Source organism: Esox lucius, chromosome 7 (genome assembly GCF_011004845.1).
Source record: "Esox lucius isolate fEsoLuc1 chromosome 7, fEsoLuc1.pri, whole genome shotgun sequence".
Classification (NCBI taxonomy): Eukaryota; Metazoa; Chordata; class Actinopteri; order Esociformes; family Esocidae; genus Esox; species Esox lucius.
The window spans coordinates 36,271,995-36,294,803 of record NC_047575.1 but is presented as its reverse complement, the minus strand read 5'-3'; the positions used below and the strand labels follow the sequence as shown (position 1 = coordinate 36,294,803).

Below are 22,809 nucleotides of genomic sequence, written 5' to 3'. Positions count from 1 at the left end.
ATAATCCTATCTGCAAAAATAATACATGGAAATATGGAAATATATTTTGACTCTTCCACCTGACCTTAAAACAACTGTGACTTCTTCACCTAGTCTTAATACAACTGTGACTCCTCCACCTGGCCTTAATACAACTGTAACTTCTTCACCAAACACCAGTACAGCTGTGAAACCTTCACCTGGCCTTAAAACAACTGTGACTTCTTCACCTAGTCCTAATACAACTGTGACTCCTCCACCTGGCCTTAATACAACTGTAACTTCTTCACCAAACACCAGTACAGCTGTGAAACCTTCACCTGACCTTAAAACAACTGTGACTTCTTCACCTAGTCCTAATACAACTGTGACTCCTCCACCTGGCCTTAAAACAACTGTGACTATTTCACCTAGTCCTAATACAACTGTGACTCTTCCACCTGACCTTAAAACAACTGTGACTTCTTCACCTAGTCTTAATACAACTGTGACTCCTCCACCTGGCCTTAATACAACTGTAACTTCTTCACCAAACACCAATACAACTGTGACTCCTCCACCTGGCCTTAATACAACTGTGACTTCTTCACCTTGTCCTAATACAACTGTGACTCCTCCACCTGGCCTTAATACAACTGTGACTTCTTCACCTAGTCCACGAATACATTGTTTGCGTGAAATGCTGTAAACACTTTGTGGCAAGTGGAACATTTTAGACCACATTTCCCCAAAAATAAATCTACAGACAGCGAGTCATGTGGCTGTGAGTTATTATATAAAGCAGGCAGACAGGCATTTAAGCATTCAGTTACTATTTCATTGAATGTTGGAATTGACTAAATGAATGTCCTAAGCAATTTTGAGAGTGGCATGATTGCTGGGTGTCAGGCATTTTGGTTCCAGTATCTCCGAAACTGTCTCCCTCCTGGGCTTTTCACATGCTGGAGTGTCGATCATAACTGACACCCCATTATTTCTGCCGCTGTCTTTAATATTAACAGTCTCCGGTAAAACATGTTAATTCTGATTTCACTGTCATTCTGTTATCTTCTTTACATCTGCAATATTGTTCTCATATATTATAATACATTCAGGCATTAATGTTTTCTATTGGACAGAGACAGTGGGTTTTTAATAGAAAAAGCTTTGGGACAGAAAGGACCCCACACTGGACTACACCAGGCCACACATCTGCAATGTCCTGCAATGTGAATGTGTTTTCGTAACGTTTTCTGTGGACATTTTTAGAAGTAGTGTTATTGTGTAGAGATGCACGGTTAAAGTTTGCAATCAAAGTCGTGGACACTTAAAATACGACACACAGTTTCATTTTTAGGACAGTAAATTTGTTATCAGAAAAGTAGGACAATCTTTAGATGAATCACATTGTGTTTAATATATAAATGAATAAATCCAAATAGTTTAGCATTTTATAATATAATACACTTTCTTATAGATACTTTCACAATTTTTAGAATGGATACTACAACCAAATTACATTAACGTTTCTCACATACATATTGGAGATGTTGCTGTAGATCAAAGTGGAAAACTGTCAGTGACTGATGTACAAAGTGACAAAGTGGGATTCAATTATCATTTTGGATACAGTTAAAAACATAAATGGTACAAGAACTCCCAAAAGCCATTTTCCATTGTGGAAAGCATCAAGTGACTCTTTCATGTAGATGCTAACCATGTTGAACTTTTGCTCTTAATCCTTTCTCTTTGTCCAACTGCCTTCTGTCCCCTTCACCCCTCAGACAACTTAAAATAGAACCAAATCAATAAATCAATAGCACTTGGTTACAAGTCGGAGCCAGCTGCCTTTTGTCCTCCATCCCCCACTCTTACATCAGTCCAATTTTAAAGTACTCTGAATGATTTCAAGAAACCATGTTACTTTGATAGATTATTACCTGAACGTTCTATAGAACCCCTCATTCGATTGCTATGATATTTTATTTGCACTTTCCTTTCTACTGACAGATTAAATAACTTGTTTCTAATATGTAACTCATTTTAGCTTGATACAAATCTAGGGTCCCCCCTTCCTTCCACTCTGACATAGTCAATAGAAAGAAGAGCCTGGTGTCAGACAGCCATTGGCTGGATCCTAGTGTGCAAGCTTAATACATACAAAGGATATACAACCAAAGACTAAAAATGCTTAATTACCGTCAAAAAATATATTGATTGTTAATTTTCATTAGCAAGCAGTTACTAGAGTTGTTTGCGTGAAGACAATGGCCCCAAAACTATTTATGTTTTAGCCTCCTCCTCCAAACAATGAGGGATGAAAAACCTAATCACTGAAATTCTCTGCTTAAACTAACACAGAAGCAGACTTGCACAAATAACTTTTATAATCCCAGTTCCATGACTGAGTCAGAGCATCTCCAGAACTGCAGCCCTTGTGGGGTGTTCCTAGTCTGCAGTGGTCAGTACCTATCAAAAGTGGTCCAAGGAAGGAAAAGTGGTGAACCGGCGACAGGGTCATGGGCGGACAAGGCTCATTGATGCACATGGGGAGTGAAGGCTGGCCCATGTGGTCCGATCCAACAGATAAGCTACTGTAGCTCAAATTGCTGAAAAAGTTAATGCTGGTGCTGATAGAAAGGTGTCAGAACACACAGTGCATCACAGTTTGTTGCATATGGGGCTGCGTAGCGGCAGACCAGTCAGGGTGCCCCTGTCCACTGCTGATAGCGCCTACAATGGGCACATGACCATCAGAACTGGACCACGGAGCAATGGAAGAAGGTGGCCTGGTCTGATGAATCACATTTCCTTTTACATCACGTGGATGGCTGGGTGCGTTTGCGTCGCTTACCTGGGGAACACATGGCACCAGGATGCACTATGGGAAGAAGGCAAGCCGGCAGAGTCTGAGTGATATTTTGGGCAATGTTCTGCTGGGAAACCTTGGGTTCTGCTATTCATGTGGATGTTACTTTGACAGGTACCACCTGCCTGAGCATTGGTGCAGACCATGTGCACCCTTTCATGGCAACGCTATTCCCTGATGGTATTGGCCTCTTTCAGCAGGATAATGCGCCCTGCCACAAAGCAAAAATGTTTCAGGAATGGTTTGAGGAACACAAGGTATTGACATGACCCCCAAATTCCCCAGATCTCAATCCAATTGAGCATCTGTGGGATGTGCTGGACAAAGAGGTCAGATCCATGAAGGCCCCACCTAGCACCTTACAGGACTTAAAGGATCTGCTGCTAACGTCTTGGTGCCAGATACCACAGCACACTTTCAGAGGTCTAGTGGAGACCATGCCTCAACGGGTCAGGGGTGTTTTGGCGGCCAAAGGGGGGCCTACACAATAATAGGTATGTGGTCATAATGATTTGGCTGATCGGTGTACATGGGGCTGCGTGTTAACAAACTTCTCCTGCCGTCCACATCATGTCGTTAGTCACAGATGAGCATGCTGTTGTTCTGCAAGGAGGGGTCAAGCTATATGGGAAGCCACTCGTTCCATGAGATTACAATTCAGGTGTACTCATTGCAACTTGAGGTTGTCAGGCAGGGCCGCGCGTATACTTTTTGAGGGGCATGTACCAAAACACACGTCACACAGGCCGACGACGCGCCACTTTCAGACCGACTGATACACGTCACGTGGACAAAGCGTGCGAGAGACGCGCTTCTACAGAATGCATGCAGTCGAACCACCAAAAAGGACCCTGTAGTTTTGAGCCCGGCCAAATAGAATGTACTGCTCCATGTTTGCATGAAGTGGGCCAGTGTCAGCAGTGGGATGACTACCTTGTCTGTTGACATATCGCACTGGTGTCCTGTTGTTGGTCCTTACCAGTAACTGCTGGTCCAGGTAAGTACATTCTATTTGTGACTCCAGGTCACTTAAAAATTCCTCAGTAAAAGGCCAAGCAATAAGGAGAGGCTTCGTGTTGTAGCCCAAGCGAACAACCTGAATGTAACATACATCTGTCCCCTAGATGGGGCACTACTTTGTTTAAGAAGTTGTCACACTTCTTTAAACTGAACAAAATGTTTTGCTACTCAGTACAGTTAAAAACGAGACTAATCTGTGAAGGCCACACTTGTACGTGGCCATTTTCCCACTGAGGTTTCGGTTGTACACATCTACAGTTTCCTTAACTGCTCCGGGTGTCAACTATGAAACTGTCAAACAGGTAAGGTAGCCAGATTTGAAAGTCCTGGACTGATGTGGTTACACGTGGTCTGCACTTGTGAGGCCGGTTGGATGCCAAATTCTCCAAAACGAGGTTGGAGGAGGCTTATGGTAGAGAAATGGACATTCAATTATCTGGCAACCACAGGAATATCTGCAGTCAGGATTTGAAATGCTCACTTGCTCATGATCCTGCTGTTTTATCAACTTCTTGACATGCCACACCTGTCAGGGGGATGGATTATTTTGGCAAAGGAGAAATGCTTACTAACAGGGATGTGAACAAATTTATGCAGATTATTTTTTCGTGCTGAGTGTATAAAGGTTATCATTTGGGGAATTCATTCGAAGCACAATTTGTAGAGGCAAGAAGGGTGTTCATGGTGACAATCTGTAAATCCCACAGTACCTCCTAGTGCTTAACAAAGCATATAGTGTTGACTTTAGTTAACAAAATGTTTGTCAAGTGTAGAGGAAGTACATGCCCTTTAAGTCTCACTCTGAAAAAAAGACCAGACTTAACAGAGCAAATATTTATGGGTTAACTTTTTACTGTGCAGGAAAAACACAATCCACATACCAGACGAGTGAGGCCTGGACCCATGGAGAGCTTTCCAAGTTGGAGAACTGAATCAGACCACAGATAGCAGCTGAATGACAGGAATTTCAGTACTCCACAAAAAACTGGGCCAAAAATGCAGGCAAGCCAGACAGCCAGCCTCTATGGAGGCAATGTCTGTCATGGAAAGCAAAACAAAAGGTGACCCGAGTGCATCCATGGCTTAATGGTCAATAACACGTTTCTGCCCCCACCAGAGGTATTCTTCACTGGGCCGAGACCCGAATAAAGCAATGTTCTAGCGGCTTCTGGAATGTGTTCATTTCCTTTTTACAGTGATTGTTTAAATGTTAGGCCAGGCTGCAACATAGAATACAGCAGGAAAGCCGTGAGACTGTGTGTGAAAAATATGTGCGCGCTTGGGGGACATTCAATTAATTCACAGTGGGTGGGGTAATACAAGCAAGAAAAGGTTGACTCAAAGAACATTCATTATTTGTGATACCTGGCCTAGCTACTTATCAAACCACTATCAAAATATCACTATGCAGGGCATTTGTTCATTCCCTAATGCGCCGTGTACTAAAGCTTTTAAATATACACTGCTGTTCCAAAGTCAGGGGTCACTTAGAAAAGTCCTTGTTTTTAAAAGAAAAGCACATTTTGTCTAATAAAATAATTGATCAGATATACAGTGTAGACATTGTTAATGTTGTAAATGACTATTGTAGCTGGAAACGGCATATTTTTTATGGAATATCTACATAGGCGTACAGAGGCTCATTATCAGCAACCATCACTCCTGTGTTCCAATGGGACATTGTGTTTGTTAATCCAAGTTTATCATCAACAGGCTAGTTGATCATTAGAAAAACACGGAATTATGTTAGCAGAACAGAAAACAGTTGTGCGGATTAAATAAGAAACATTCTTTAGACAAGTTGAGTATCTGGAGCATCAGCAATATTGTGAGTTTGATTACAGTCTCCAAATGTCCAGAAACAAAGAACTTTCTTCAGGAACTCATCAGTCTACTCTTGTTCTGAGAAATAAAGGCTATTTCATGCGAGAAATCGTCAAGAAACTGAAGATCTCGTACAACGTTGTGTACTTCTCCCTTCACAGAACAGTGCAAACTGGCTCTAACCCGAAAAGCAAAAGGAGTGGGAGGCCCTGGTGCACAACTGAGCAAGATAAATACACGCCTCACGGCCTGACCAAAACCGTCACTTTCACTCTCAGCATTGATAACACCATTGTTTCTCCATTCTCCCACGCACATAAACTTGGCGTCATACTAAAACCCTAGTCTACACACTCCTTTAATCAGCCCACTAAACAGACTGAAAAATCTTCATTGTTCCACCTCCACAACATGGCCAAACTCAGACCTACATACTCACGTCCTGCTGCTGAAACCCTAATAAATGCATTCATAACCTCCAGTCTTGACTACTCCAACTCCCAACACGGCAGCATCAATTCTACATAAGCACCAAATGGTCAAAAACTCTGTGGCCAGACTACTCACTCACACCAAGTCCAAGCAGTATATCACTTCTATCCTCTGTGAGCTACACTGGCTTCCTATCTCCCAACACATTGCCCACAAGAGCCTCCAATTGACATACAAAGCACTAACCAATATCGCCCCTGCCTAGCTCTCTGACCTCCTTCTTCCATATCAACCAACACACACACTCCGTTCCAGTACTGCAGGCCACCTCATAATCGCCAGGTCCAAGCTCAAAGGCATTGGTGACAGGGCATTCAAGGGTTGCTCCCAAGCTCTGGAACATTTTCCTCGAAACCATTTGTGACTCTGAGACGATCCCCATCATCCAGCAATGCCTCAAGACTCATCTGTTCGAAATCAACTAATCATAGCCATGTCCATTCCCATTCTGTGTTTTCTCATGGAATTTTTTGTTTGTTTCTGTTCCATGTTCATTTTGTAAAGCATCTTGGGGTCCTTGAAAAGCGCTATATAAATAAAATGCATTATTATCATCATCATCATCATTATGTCCTCAACTGGCAGCTTCATTAAGTATTACCCACAAAACACCGGTCTGAACGTCACCTTATCTCAACCCTATTGAGGGACCTATGGTACGTCATCAAGCCAATCCAACTGGTGGAGGAGCTTCAGGAAGCAAGGGGTGAAATCTTTTCAGATTACCTCAACAAATTGACAACTGGAATGCCCAAGGTCTGCAAGACCATAATTGCTGTGAATGGAGGATTCTTTGAAGGACACAATAATTGTCCTGCAAAGAATTATAAACAAAGTTTAAAAGACAATTACTTCCAATTAAAAATTATTATTTCTAACCTTGTCAATGATTACATTTCCTATGAAATTGCTACATCTCCTATTCAGATTCATGGAAAACAAGGACATTTCCAAGCGACTCCCAACTTCTGAACAGTAGTGTATATTCCTAGTGAACACAGATCTCATGGCTGTTAAATGATATTACACACTAATGTTTTTAGCCAGGAAGCAAAACTTTTCACTTATTTTGTAGTTAGAATATCCAGTATCACATCCCAGACTGTAGAAAGCATGCAAGTGCGCAGTGATGAAGGTATGTCTCCATCTAGTGGTACATTTGGGAAACTGAAAGTGCCTTAGACGGAAAAATTAAAACCACTAGCGGCGGTTTCCAAATTAGAGTTACATTTCCCAGAAAACTGCACTATAAAACACAGTTATATACACATGCACGCACACAAGCCTTTAAGCAGATACATCTTTAATATAAATATACAGTGTTTAAAACAAATGGTTAAAATTACCATATTGATCCATGGTAATAGAGTACAGAATTCAAAGTGTAAGGCACTGGCCATACTCTCAAACAAATAAAAATACCAGACATTTCTTTCATGAACAAGACGAGGGCAACCAACACAGGTTTAAGATGTAGAAATAACTACATGAAATTAACCAGTTAAAGCCCAAAGTTACAAATGTAATATGACATTTAATGACTTTCATTAAAACACCTGATAATGCGTCTGTTTGTGAATACATGAAAGGAAACGATCTTCAGGAGACCCCAATCAACACTCTTGGCGCCACCGTGTGGCCGATCTCCATCATTACAACATTGAAGATTGGCACCATCAGATAGTGCTGTCCAAAACACTCAACTCATGCATAAGAAATTCAGATGTCGGAAAAATTATCATAATATACTTGTCTTGTCATTTCAGCAAGGGACATCTGTCACATTGGGATTTAAAAGACGCAAACCAACATTTGCATTCATATCCCCCCCATTTCCAGAATCATGCAAAATATTTATAGAATCGTTATTTGAGGTCTCCCACCCCCAACCAACCGCAATTTGTAAAACTGGGTTTGGATATTTAGGAGTTGACTCCATTGCAGATATTTGTCATAAAGAAGCTAGGTATACTGTGGAGAAACACAGTACCAGTCTGACAGTCTGCAAAATAAACTTAATATTATTTGTTCTGCTCTACATGCATGAGCAAACAAGTGTAAACATGTAAACATTTGATCTGAATGCGAAACGATAAAGGGCATCAAAAAGCGAGAAACAATATTTACCAAAAACAAAATACCTAAACGCTATTCAACTCATAAGGAACCTATCATACCAAAAGTGGGTATAGTCACAGCTAGAACATTTTGCACTCACCTCCATGGCATTATGATGTTAAAAATAACAAAATGCATTAGGCTGCAATGAGGATGAACCTCAATAGAAAAACAGGTGGAATCATAACCAGCTAACTGTTGAACGTGATAAAAATAAGAACATGAAAAATATTCTACGTTTGAAAAAAGGGATATTAGGAAAAATACGGTATAAAGCACAGCTTGTATTACTTGTCCGCTGTTTGGACACAGTGGACCTACAGTACGAAAGACCTTTGGTGCTGTAGTTATCAGAATCCCTGTGGCTATCCACCCCAGAGCTCACCCCAGGTCGATACAAGATTTTTAAAAAATTGCATTAAAAAGAGATCTGACAGGATCATTGGGGTTACAGAACTCTGATCAAGGCACAAAGGACAAAAAAAAATATACAACAACCTGTGACTCGTATATTTGTTTCTCTAATCTAGACACGTTGAGGAAATATAAATACGGTAAATAGTGCCCACACAAAAAAGGAGCCGGAACCAGTACAGTAGGTGTGCAAATCCTGTCAGTGTTGGCCATTGACGAACAGGAGTAGCCTACATGCAGGACTGAAGGACACTTCAGGGAAAAACCAGGTTAACCCGGGGTGCATTCATTAGAACGCAGCGTAGCAGAACGGTAGGCAATGGAAATTAGATTTTTTAAATTGGACATCTTCAGGTAGGTTCCATTTTGTCCTGTTTGAAATTGAATACACCCTCTGACGGATGCTCTTGGCGAGAAACCAGAGTTAAAAGGTTCCAAGGCACATCTTTCATTCAATCCTTTTGAGTAAATGCTTGGATTGTTGTAAAAACCTCTGCAACTCTTAATTTTTGTGTAATCGGTGTAGGAAAGAAACAGCATTTTCTACAGATGTAGACATTTAATTTAAATTACAATCTAAGCTTTAATATTAGGTACATAATTGAGGGGGGAAGAAAGCACAAAAGAGTTGTATGATGCATAGTATCATACAGAGTATTAAAATGTAATGGCCTCCCCTAAAGACATTGGCAGTGTTTTCAAATGTGTAGGTATGAGAGATTGAAGTTCACAGGATTAATCTTTGATTGCATGTTGGAGAGTCCTCCTATAAGGTAGTGTTGTGGAGTGATTGGTGGTGTTGGTCAGTATGTCTGTTGTGCGCGGGTGTTCTGGGAGTTGAACTGGTCCGGGGCCCGGACAGGGTGGCCCTTTCAGAGAGGCGTCAACATCACAATCCGTTTCCTCATTTTTCTTTGGCAGATGCTGGCCAACAGAGATACTGAAAGGGCGTGCTATGGAGTCCTCGGTCTCCTCTACCTTCCGAGATATATTGTCTTCATTCTTGGTTTCAACCTCCCCCTCCGAGATACCTTCCTCAATCTTTCTTTGATTCTCCCCCTCTGAGACACTGTACTCCATATTTGTTTTACTCTCGGAGATACCCTCCTCCAGCTTGGTTTTACTCTCCCTCTCGGAGATACCCTCCTCCAGCTTGGTTTTACTCTCCCTCTCGGAGATACCCTCCTCCAGCTTGGTTTTACTCTCCCTCTCGGAGATACCCTCCTCCAGCTTGGTTTTACTCTCCCTCTCGGAGATACCCTCCTCCAGCATGGTTTTACTCTCCCTCTCGGAGATACCCTCCTCCAGCATGGTTTTACTCTCCCTCTCGGAGATACCCTCCTCCAGCATGGTTTTACTCTCCCTCTCAGAGATACCCTCCTCCAGCATGGTTTTACTCTCCCTCTCAGAGATACCCTCCTCCAGCATGGTTTTACTCTCCCTCTCAGAGATACCCTCCTCCAGCATGGTTTTACTCTCCCTCTCAGAGATACCCTCCTCCAGCATGGTTTCAGATCCCCTCTCCACCTTGTCCGACCTTTCCTGCTTTGTCCTCACAGGACAGTCTTTCTTAGGCTCTGTCTCCAACAAGCAGCTCTTCCTCACTTCCTCCTCTTCCTCCTTGCTGCTGGTGCACTGGGGCAGCTCAAGGAGGAAAGCCCGGGCCCTGCTAGGAGAACTCAGGTCCTCAGCCTCATCACACAACTCCACTCTGGGCCTTTTGGCGGAGGAGAGCGTGGCGTCCCCACTGTCTTGATCCTCCACAGACATCCTGGACTCCGTATCCAGGGACGACCGTTTGGTGGTGGAACGCTTGCTGAGGTTAAGGGGCAGGGCCTGCTCGGGGGGCGGGGTAACCGGTAGACAGGGTTTGCTAGTAAGGTCCTGGGCCAACACCTGCGACAGCCGCTTGGTGAATGAGAGGAGATCCGCTGAGCCCAAACGGGTCCGCATCAGCTGGCGCACGTGCAGGCTACAGTCCAGATCCAGGGGGAGGACCCGAAGAGGGGGCATGGGGGGGCGGCTGTCTCCCCGCTGGGCAGCCTCATCGAGACTGCAGCCTAGGCACTGGTGGTGGGACTGGTTCGGTTGGTCGCCGTTGGGAAGGTTGGTGTCGAGGCCCTCCGCCTTGACCTGAAGGCTGGAGGGCTGCTGGGACGCAGGGTCCTGGGGGGTTAGACCAGGTCGGTCCTGAACGGCGAGGCCCATTTGGCTTCTAAAGAGACCCAGGGGACAAAGGCCTTTAGTGGGGCTGAAAGCTCCCAGGGAGCCCCCGGTGTGGAGCCGGGGGTGAGACAGAGTGGGTGATGGTGCCGGTGTGTTGTCCTTCTCCACCTTAAGCTCCCTCTCCGTTCTGGGCAGCAGGGGGAGGAAGGGGGCAGACATGGGGGACAGGTCTGGGGTCAGTGGGAGGTTGGCCAGGTTGAACCCCTGGAATACTGACAGGGACTGGAGAGAAGGATCCTGCTGCGCCTGGTTTCCCAGGTCAGCGCTGGGTTTGCCTGGGGGTGACGGGGCTGTGGGGCTGGCCTTGCAGGCTAGGAGTTTGGCCTGGTTCTTTTTGCCTGGAGGTCTGCCACGGCCTCTCTTCACGACCACCACGCCATCCGGAGAAGCGGCCTAGGGAGAGATGCCAAACATGAGAAGGGACCAACGTTCACGTTCTGAATTCTTTTCACATTAACCTCGTCGACATGACGGACAGTGTGTGTTCTCAGCCAGTCCACAGTGATGTGCTGTATGTGCAGACAGACTTACCGGAGGAGGGGAAGGGGTTACGGTCATCTTCTTCTTCTGGTTGGGTTCTGGTCCTCGCCCCTTGACCAGTGCCCTCCTCCCGCTCACCCCCCTACTTTGCGTAGGCCCAGAGGATGCTGGGAATTTGAGTTCCGCACCTCCGTTTATGTGCTCCTCATAAGGTAGCATCAGCCTGACACAGACACAGACTGAATGAGGACCAGCGTTTTAGTACCCTTTAAATTAGGTATTAAATTGGGTTTAGGGTTAGATAAAGTTCTGAAATATATATTTTAACTACCTAAGCCTAAACCTAACCTTAACCTCAGTAACATAACAGTTATCCTTAAACATAACTTAGTCCTTAATGCTTATTATGGGATATTGTGTGCAGGACTGGAAAAAAAAACATTTACTTAATCAGTTATCAAAACGTGGAGAAAGTGAAGGGCTCCAAATACAGCCACAAGTCATCACGCACACACGCGTGCACGCTAATCAGGACATCACCTCTCATAGTGCCTCCTGGTGCACGTGGCTGCACTGGTGCTACCTGGACAGCCTCCCAGTTCATTATACACCTTCTTCCACAGGCGCTGGGACGTCACCTACAGGAGAGATGGGATTTCAAAGCCATTTCAGTTCATTCTTAATCATACAGAATCTGAATTCCCGCAAATGCAGGGACGATAAAGGAGGATGGCGTTCACCACTCACCCGGTCGTAGCCCCCCAGGCGTTTGACCACGGAGTACATGACGAACAGGTCAACTGTGGACAGAGCAACAGCACAGTGTAAGCATACCATAGGTCCTGGCTGGGCGGCCCGGCCGGTTTCAACACTACCACGCCGACGGCGTGTCCAAAGACACATAGCAGTAACACTTTAGTTCTGTGGGGAGGGGGAACCTGTCAAACTGAGCAGGGTTAATGGACGTCTGTCCCCAGGGCGTTTGGTAACAGCAGCCGTCACTGGTCGTGACGCGGTGCAGGGCACTCACTCTTCTTGAAGCCAAGGTTGGGCACCTTGCCGATGGGGGAGCCTCGGGACTCCATGTAGTAGTAGAGCTGATCCAAGAACAGCTGCTCCTCAGGGTGGGGGAGCCACCCCCCCTCACAGGGCATCTCAGCACTGCCCATCACATTCTCCTGGGGGACCCAGCATGTTACAACTGTTACACATCGGTTACGGCCCCTCAGTTAAGGGAAATAAAAGCAAGAACTACCAGACGAAAGTTCAGTTGTGATGCATTCAATTACCGAGTGACCCTCTAGATAATAATCCCCATTGCATAAAGCAACTTGAGTAAACAAGATGGAACGTACATGAATGCGGCCAGGATTTTTTGTGTATTTCTAAAAATCCTGGAATCCACCTCTAATATAAAGCCCTATCAACAGTTGTTAGCAGGGAAAACTAAGCGTACCTTCATTCTTTCAATCCACGACACCGATTGGTTGAGAGCAGGCGTCTCCACAGCTTTCTGGCTCTCGGGTCTGCCTCTTCTCTTGCGGGGTCGCCCCTTCAAGCTGAGAGAGGTGCATTCTGGGGATGAGAGAGTCAAATAAGCCATGGATAAACTCATTTACATCTCTTGATTAATACATATCAGGTTCCCCCAGCCAGCCAGCCACTCACCCAGCTGGGTCCAGACACTGGCGTTGCTGTCCAGGGTGGGGTGATTGAAGGTGTCCCGGCAGTAGAACACCCGAGTGTTGTGTTGGGCCACCTTGATCCCCCCTAGGGCCAGCAGATGGGGGTCCTGAAGACCCAAAACCACTCGGTCCTGGATGCGCCTCTGCAGGGAGCGGAAGCGGCAGTACTGGGGGTAACTGAGCACCTTGACCCCTAGGTGTAGACGCTCAGCCTTCTCAGTGGGTGGTGTCGGGACTCCGCCGGCGAGGACCAGGGTGGGGCTGTGATGACCGTTGGTCTGGCTGGACCTCTGGCTGCCTCCTTTCCACCCAGGCGGTTCATGACAGGTCCACCTCACCAGATCCTCCACCCTCACAACGATCTTCTTAGACACGGCCAACACCTCATCCTAAAGGATGGACAAGGACACATGTTTCAGGAAACCCTCACAAAAGCAGAACCACAAAAAAAAAAGGCAGGTTTTCATGAAGCAGGACATTGTCTGGCTAATAAAGCACGGCTATGGGCTGTTCTTACGATGCAACAAAGTGCAATAATAAATATATATAATAAATCACCATAATAATAAAGCAAGGCTATGAGCTGCACAAAGTGCCTAGATACAGCTCAAGACACAGTATATTGATCATACAGCACAAACCCCCTGAGATGCCATATTGCTATTATAAATGCCAAAACTAAGTAATTAGAACTGTAAAAAGTAATTGTCAAAGCCACGGTGTACAAAACTTTGGGCATACCTCAGCTTTTATCCAATCAGGATTCTGGGCACAAACCATCAAGTTAACAAAGCAAAACATAACTGAAAAAATACTTGTGAGCTTAACAAAACTGAAAAGTGCCATTCTGGGGACACAGATGAAGTTCACCAGTCAAACTGCCAATGACCTGTGTCACATGAGAAGTCATCAGTGCTGTTCCAATCCACACAGGCCTGTCTATAACCAGTGATAATGTTAGCTTCCACTCAGGGACTGACAACCCTATACAAGTTTGCAACTGAAAATTACAAACTTGCCCATCACACTGTCTGTCACGTTTTTCACACTCTACCACAACTATTGGAAGAAATAAGTATAACATCTCAGATCAGAGCAAATGCATCATTCTTTAAGTACAACCAGCAGCAAGACAACCAGTCCCTTTAGCTTACAAGTCATTTTACTGCAAGTCATTTGTGAAAAAGCGTGGTCCTCAGCCTACCAATATTAACATTCTGTCATTGATGAGCTTATGGAGAACAAAAATGCAATTCTGATTAGATAAACTTCTCCAATTACAATAATTGGGCAAATGTTGGAACTAATTCCTCCACAGCAAACTGGTGTCTAGTTGCTGAGCAAATGTTTGCTTGTCCAGATAAAAATCAGTCCAACAAGTTTTTAAAATTCACATACACATACTATAACTATACACATACTGCATTTCCAACTACAACCACTTCATAACAACTCTTTGTTGAACTTAAATGGAAATACTGTTCATAATTCTATTTCCACTGGTATAGAAATCTGTGTCCCAACTACTAATTAACAACTCCATAAATCCAGCTGCATATTAAAGGTTGAGATTGCCAAAAGGCAAAGACAAGGAGTGACAAGGGTTGGAGGGATCAAGACACTTGTTTTTAGACCTAGCTTTAACAATAGAAGGTTAAGAAACGAGAACTTCATGCAGACATATGAGAAAATGTATTCATGAAAGGTTCTAAAGATTGAGCACCACTTTCTGCTCTTTCCACTTACGTGCGGCATATGAACTGAACTGTGTTTTACCAATCTCTGAGCCAGGTGTATCCCGCATTAACCAGTAATTTGTTCTCTTTTTTTAAGTTTATCATTTCAACCTTAATAAGGGAAATCAGATATGTTAATAGTTTCTGCAGGAGCGGCTTTGTAGAAAGAGAATAGCATGTAGTTCTCCTCTTACACAAAGGCCAGCTTTATGATTTCATATGAAACACAATGACCGGCCCTAAAACATTCACCGGAGATGGGGAAAGTCTCAGGGCCAGTTTACAGATAGATGTCATGCAGAAAATATGACTAAAATAGAGTGTAAAAAGTATTGTTCATTAAATTGTTTAAGATTCCTCAAATAAATGGGGTATAGTTCTAGACATTCTCACCTTTGTGATATGCAAAATAGGGTGGTGATAACGACTAACCAACAAAAACACACCAGACTTATTTCGGGCATTTATCAATATAAAATCAATCACAATAGACGTCGTTAGAGCCTTTAGATTTAGCCAGGTTGGCATACTGATCAGTAGGGTCAAGTTTAGTGCAACAAAAACAACTATTTCCAACTATCTGAATTGCGCATGGCCCAGCTGAAATGAAAACCAGCCTTGGCAGAGATGATTTTAGGTAAATATAGAAATTCCATCTCATTTCCCTTCTCAGCATACATACCTCTAACTTAATTTCTGATTGTGGAATTCTCACAAAACCATGTTTCAGAGATATGCAGCAACACGGAAGGTAAAATTATTCATAAACAGTCATTGATAACCAAATGTGCAGAAAGCCTCCTAGAAACGAAAAACTGGCTGATTTCAAAAAGACATCATTCTGAAACCCATCCATTTAAAGAACTGTACTAAAGCATTAAGTAGTAAATTCTATATTATTAGGTCTATGGTAACCCTACTGGGCCATTAACATTCACTGCTAGCGAACGCAGAAGCAGGTCCCTTGTGAAACACTGGGGCAAGGAGTTATGGGACATTAAAATCCCTCAACACTGCTAGGATGTGGACAGACATGCTACCCAACGCCCAGGCAACTCTCTTCGCCGTAGCTAAACTCTCTCCAATCTTCTAGTTCTACTTCTAGCTACCCTTCGCCAGGTCGAGGAACACAAGCCCGTTTATGACAGGCTTATATATAGGCTTAAACAATCTTCTACCCATATTTGTCTCTCCCTTTAGTAAAGCAATCTCCAAAATTCCCCCATTGTCAGGTCCTGACAAGTTATAACAACGTATTTCTTTCAATTGTTCATTACGGGGACACATTTCACAGTCCTACATTGCACAGGCAGTTGTGTAACCAGGCTAAAACCTACCATATATTTAGAATACACATTCACTAGTACAACACATTTAACAAGCAGGGCCTAGCGTGCCGTCATTCTGCTGAAGAAATATTTTAGTTCATAATGGGAGAAATTCAGGTTGTTCCTTTCCAGTGTCCTTCTGTTTGATAAAACATTTTGGGGCAGAATGAATACACGACTGGTAACTTTGCCACATTACATAAGTCCTATTACATAAACACTGAGTAATAGAAAGGTAAAGGGATATAAAACCCTTTTGTGATAAAATCCTGCATGCCTTTGCACTATATTTCACTGTACAAACAACCTCATTTTGAGTTAACGTGGACCCAGTGACACACTGCAGCACTAGGAACAAGATGTGTGCCCCCGGATTCAGACCTCAGCCGTAGAGACTTGTGACTCCACATGTGACCAGACCACTGGTGGCACTGACTTGGAGAATTGAATAGATCTCATACAGTACAATCTCTATTCATTTAGTAGCCAATGATCTCACTGGACCTAGGCCTATTTGTCAGAACACTTTTCACGTATTGTGCGGCATAAACAGGACCAGTCGTTGTACATTTTCATCGGATTGTCAAACAGTCACATCGTATTGGCGCCACGTTTGTCCACTCAAAATAATTCCAGCGTCCAAAAGGGTATGCACCAACAATCTGATTAGCATAATGACATTAGGCTGTCATCAGGTCCTTGTAGAATGAACTGATGTGTCCACAGCTACAGTATATGAGTCAGTCTCCAGCCCCGGCAAAACTGTTGTGTTCTTGTTGAAGAATACTGTTAGGGATATAGCCTAGAGCAGGGGAGGGGGAACATTTTTGGCTCGGTGGCCACATCCGGATTTTCAAATTAAATAGAGGGCCACATTTGTTTTGCAATATGTCAATAATTACCACCTGCAGGCCAGAAAAGGGCTGCAATTAAAATATAAATGTCTAAATAATTTTAATTCAGATGCAAAAGAATGGGCTGGTGAGTTATGTTCTACTGCCTCTCAACTATTACCTACCGTGGGCTGGATGGAAATTGCCAGGGCTGGGCAAACAGCCCACAAGCTTTAGATTGGCCAGCCCTAGCCTAAAGCCTGTTTCAAGTAAGTTTGCCCATTTCTTTGCAGTGGACAGTAATGTTAAGTAATGGTGAGGTGTCCTAAAATTTCTTTGGCATTTGGTCTTTATTACTGGGATAGTTCTGTTTTACTGGTTCCTGTACCCCCACTAATCTCCTGGAACACCATTCCAGACTAGCTTACTTGCAACCTTGCATAAACAATGTAAGACAAAGGCTTAGCGCTGCTATCCTCAGAAAGGGAGGGGGGTAAAGTTTAGAAAACAATGGGTCAACATTTGACATCCGTCTTTTTTAGAAGAAATAATGACACATTTTCATATATTTCCTAGTAGCTCTATTTCTATTCATATCAAATTTAGGACAGCATTTGAGCTCTGTCATTTATAGTCTTTCTTGCTTCTACATTAACGGGCCAAACATACTCTTTTACACATTTCAGGTTTGATGTACAGATTTCTTTGAAATGAAACTTGATCCATCAAACTAAAATATTTCACTTGAATAAGGAGTGGAGAAAAATTGTCTGGTAATGAAGGTTTTTGAGCAACCATTTAGGAAAGTTGATTATGAAACAGTAAAACAAGCAGGCTAAAAGCCAGGCTGACACAAATGTACCTCAAATCCCGCTACAAATGCAACACTGGTCGAAAAACATTGAATTCTATTTTTTACAAATTATTATTTTCAGCCATCAGATCAGTAGTGAAGATGGGACAAAACAAGCATAGGGCTGCCTGTGTGAACACACCTTAAGCCTATTGTAAGAACAGAGTATGACACTACCAGTCTGTGTTGGTAGTAATGTTGATGTAAATATGTACACAGTTTTAACATTTGTTAAAGCCGGGCTTTGCAGAGCTATTCAACACTCTCACAGGACTAAAAACTAATCTAATCATTGTACAAAAGTTTTACATTTTCAATTAATCCTTATATATCCTGTTACCTGAACAAGGATCAGCACAGACCCTTTAACCCGGTACACGGCCGGGGGAGTACAGCTGAGACCACTGCCACAGTCACGTCACGTCACTGAGGTAAATGGCACTGAACATCCCCAGTTTGTGTTAGTGTTCATTTTCTCTCTCATGCGGTCATTTCCTCATTAGTACCAGAAACACAGCATTATTGAGAGAGTGCCTGTAACCAAAGGTTTAGTCTTCACTAGTGTGTGTGTTGATCAGAACCAAGACAGAAACATCAGGAGGAACTACCACAGCCACTTGGGTGCTACAATGAGCGCTGTATTACGTAAAGAGAAGTGCCCCTGCTCACCTCGCCGTGCTCTCTGGTCCTGCCCTTGGGAGTATCCTCAGGAAGAAAGTAGAGTCGGGAGCTGGCCAGCAGATGGCGCTGGACCTGGTCCTCCCAGAGTAATGTTACCTGGGGGGGGGGGGGGGGGGGAGATCATTTAGCAGTTGCTTTCATCGAGAGCAACTTAAAATGTATATGTAATGAAATCACTACTGTCAAAGGGAGAGGAGAAAAAAAAGTAACCCAAAACTGCAGGCACTGTCCACAGTTCAATGTCAAAGCAGGCAAATCTGTAGGAGCAGCATATACTGTATCTGCAACATTCAGCACCTTTAAACACCACAGAGCCTCGGCATGACCAGCTTGTTTTGCTAATACAACAACTGGAATTTGTACCTCAGCGATGCACACAGGTTCCTGGGGGCCACAGCGGACATAGTAGAACTCCCCCAGTCTCCAGACCCGTGCAGGTGCCCCAGCACCACAGCTCACGGACTTATAAAAGGCAAAGGAACCACGCAGGCAGGAGGGAGAACCTAACCACTGAGACAGAGAGGTCAGAGTCATACAACCATTTCCATCAGTTCAACTTCACAGGGTGTGTGATTCGAATCGATTTTAATGGTAATGTGTACATGGATAACTTGTTACCTTTTCTGAATTGTTCATGTCTATTTAAATTCCTAAATTCTACTATGAAACGCATTCAACCCAGTTAAACGTAAAATTAACAAACAGCTAAATCACATGCATGTTTTTCATTTATTCTGGGAAAAACAACCTTGCCTTGCACAGCCATACCTCCAAAACCACATGGTTGTCATGTCTCCCGTGGATGTCTTGAGAACTTGGTATTGCATTAATGGTCTGAATGTTTTTGTTAGTGGAAGTGACATTTAAGGAAGCCTCTCCTCAACATTTAAGGAAGACTGCTTTTCCACACCACTAATTATCCTGCGCCCATGATATGGCAAGTCTTCTCTTACTCAAATGGCTAAGAACTAATAAATTCAAATATTTAAAGAATATCTGCTAAATCAGTTGACCTAATTAAAATAGAAAACAATATAATAGTAGAAACTAACTCATGCCCCTCAAAATGTAATATACACAATGTAAAACCTCAACCTTAAAAGGTAACTAAAATAAATATAGAGGTCATCACTTTGGTGTGTAGAAATGTACTATGCAAATTTCACACAGATACTCTTCTACATGACACACACTCCATTTGAGCAACATAGGTTTGAATAATAAATGATGTTCCTGGCAAAGGCATGCATTCCTCCCCAGTTATCAACATTAATTCATGCATATGCAGTTCCGGTCAATCTAAATGGCTCTATGTGAGAATGACCTTGCGGCTAGTGTCCAGAAAGGACAGCCATTTTCAGTAAGTTACAATGGCTTTTAAAGATTTGAATTAGGATTAATGGAGAGCAGCTCTGCTTTCCATTCTAGCGTTACCATGAAACAAAACACATTCCAACGCATTAATCTACTTAGTAGGCAAACCATACTCACAGATAGCATGCGCCTCAATGCATATTTTCATAGCTAAGAGTCGAGCATACACACACAAGGACATGATTTCTCTGTGCCAACCTTAAATACTTTTTGGGTGATTAAACCATGATGGAATGTTTTACAATACCATTTTCATTAATATGTAACATGAGAAACTTGGGAGAATCATCTAAAAATAAAGCAATCTAGCCATGTTCAGCATCTTCTAAAATAAAATAAAAAGTTATTATAGGTTCTATACCAGCTGCCTAAATGCCCTCTTTTAGGCCACCCCGTCTCCCCACCCCCGTATAGTGCAGCAGGAATAGAGCTGTGAGTTGATAACTTGGCCAACTAGCGGTGGAAACGAGGAAAATGTGATTCTACAGTAAAGCAATACAATGTAAGAATGGGTTTTCAATTTTGAGAGTGGATTTGGAAATAGAACCCAAACCTACAGATAGGATTGCGTCAATGTTCGCCGCTGCTTTTCATATGCAGTGGCGTTCCAGAAAGACAGGAATTAAAATAAAATGTGTTCTTTCTGCAAAATAACATTATATGACCTTGGACATCCTATCAGCCAATACAAAATGTTGTTTGCACACAACATTATAACATTCTGAGAGGTAGGAAAGTAAAATAAAATTAATTAAAAACAGAGGGGAGACAGGCTGGGATATCAATCATGTACAACTTTGAGAAAACTATGCTTGTGGTAGGCCTATAGGCTACAACAAAAATTATGAAGTGTGTTTATAAAAAAATAATACACATTAAATATTTCTGACATTATATATGAAATCAATCTAGGCTTATTATTATTAAACTGCATATATTCGACAATATAACAAAACCAACCTTCGCGATTTTGTTGGCCTGTATGATACAATCAAGATAATCCTCGCAATTTCAAGTACATAGTAGCCAACAGCGATTTCCTCACGATATTAACATTCCATCTTGAGCTGTACCAAATAAACACGACGAATTTTTTTAGTAGACTGTCCATGGACTGTTGACTATTTGTTAGATAAATAAATTGCTCCACCTAGTTTCCTCGATGATAATTTGATCTTTAATATCACGTATTTTCAAAATTCTAGTAATTGTATTTCGACTTAAAACGTCACTTCAAAGTTACAATTTCAATGACTTAGTAAGATTTCAAGTAAGAACGATTCTTAATATTGCCGAATCATCAGATAAAATTGTCTTTAATGTTAAGTGGGGGTGGGGGTAGAGAGAGAACGTAGGTTGTCGACACGACACAAAGAAATTAATCATTAACAGGAAGAAAATATAGAAACATTTAAGTTGCATTTAACTGCAAACCTATACCAGTGAAATCTTACAACCCTGTCAGCGATATTTTTGTTTAAAAAAAAAAGTATTATAGCGAGCAATTGTCTCCCTTGGAAAGTTGTGACTCATTCAGCAAAGTAATTGCAAGTCTTGTTAGCTTGATAGGATAACAATCAATTCGACATTCTTAACAAAAATACAGACTCAAAAACCGGCAAGTTGATATCAAAATGAGACCGACACACCGTCGGATTATTTCCTATATCAACAGGTAAAAGCGGCATGCGTGCTGAAGGGAAAATCACAATTTATTTCAAAATAATATAAAGTGAGTGTAGGCATTACCTGTATTGCATTCTGCTCCATTGCAGCCCCACATTCCCGTATTCCCTCTCAGAGCCCCCTATCAAGTTACACAGCCGGGTACTCACCGGCACACAAACAAATGCACACGAAGAAAGGGGTTCTCTTTTTTTGTGAAAATAGGACAGGATCTAGGTGTGGCCAAAACTGTTTGCGAGAGTAGGCTATAACTTATTGTTAATATGAAAGTGGATATTTTCACGTCAGTACAGTTACCACCTTGAAATCAGTGTTGTTCAAGCTTAGAAATATCGCCATTATATTTATCATACTGTTGTCGCATCAATAAAGTTTAATTATATTGTAATATCAAAAATGTCGAGCTGATAGTCGAGTACGACGACAGAGCATGCGTGAAGCTCATTTTTAATGGTGACTGTTTTACATCATTCACCGTATATTATGGTGGGGGAAATGAGCAAACCCAAGCAAGCACCTGATAGTTGTAACATTCGTAAGTGCTACAGTGTTGGCCACTGTTGAGGGAAACATGTATTAACTGCAAAACTGTAGCAGTAGAAAATAAAGCCATATTTGATTTTCAAGACATAAACACCTACACCAAAAAATCCTTGCTTACACGTTTTGGCCAACCTACTTTTATGAACACGTGTTCCTGTAATTTCATAGAGTGGCTGATGCGGACCTATTATATAGTTGTTTCATTTAGCTGAAAACATAGACCATGTTCAACAAGAACATAATGTAGTCAACTATATCGACAGACTGCTCTGCAAATCACCATGTATCATTAATAACAACTAATTATGTGCAGATCAGCCAGGCATAATTTACCCATGATACTTGGCGGTTTTAATCCTTTCGAATACGGCCATTGATTTAATAACCTGATGTTTCTATGTACACAGTTAATACTACGGGGGGAGTGAGCAGTCAACACGTGTCTCTATATTCAGTGGGAATTATTTTTGTCTTGGCCGTAAAATTCGTAGATTTTTAGCTATTCCATGACAGTAATTGACCAAGCTGCCATCCGCACTAAATATACTAGAAATAGTGAGACATGGCCTATTCCAAGAAATATTTTTAAGTAATTTAAAAAAATCAACCTCCCTGAAAGGTTACAACGTAATTCAAAAACCCTGATGGGCTGTTGTCAAGTAACACTCGTTAAATATTATACTACCATA

The 22,809-nt window shown here is 42.5% G+C and overlaps 1 protein-coding gene across 2 annotated transcripts; it reads right to left on the bottom strand.

Annotated features, from left to right (window-relative positions):
- Positions 1–7,449: 7,449 nt before the first annotated feature.
- On the bottom strand, positions 7,450–21,776 carry zgc:77151 (ARID_ARID5 domain-containing protein). 2 transcript variants are annotated; one of them, XM_029121175.2, is made up of 10 exons: positions 21,641–21,776; positions 18,881–19,020; positions 18,506–18,613; positions 13,070–13,475; positions 12,858–12,976; positions 12,432–12,579; positions 12,149–12,201; positions 11,942–12,039; positions 11,453–11,624; positions 7,450–11,314 (listed from the first exon to the last, which is right to left on the bottom strand). In XM_029121175.2, the coding sequence occupies exons 1-10, from the start codon at positions 21,672–21,674 to the stop codon at positions 9,431–9,433; spliced, it is 3,162 nt and encodes a 1,053-aa protein (XP_028977008.2). In that variant the 5' UTR covers positions 21,675–21,776; the 3' UTR covers positions 7,450–9,430. The 2 variants fall into 2 exon arrangements, with proteins under 2 accessions (XP_028977008.2, XP_028977009.2); XM_029121176.2 differs by having other exon boundaries at positions 18,881–19,027; positions 21,641–21,757.
- Positions 21,777–22,809: the final 1,033 nt, after the last annotated feature.

What these genes read in the sequence shown, in the direction of transcription:
- zgc:77151 (XM_029121175.2), bottom strand. Translation starts at nt 21,674, where the DNA reads ATGTGGGGCTGCAATGGAGCAGAATGCAATACAG. An exon ending in TGGAGCAGAATGCAATACAG is followed by an intron (nt 19,021 to 21,640) that starts GTAATGCCTACA and finishes CTCAGTGGTTAG; the next exon opens with GTTCTCCCTCCTGCCTGCGT. An exon ending in AACCTGTGTGCATCGCTGAG is followed by an intron (nt 18,614 to 18,880) that starts GTACAAATTCCA and finishes CCCCCCCCCCAG; the next exon opens with GTAACATTACTCTGGGAGGA.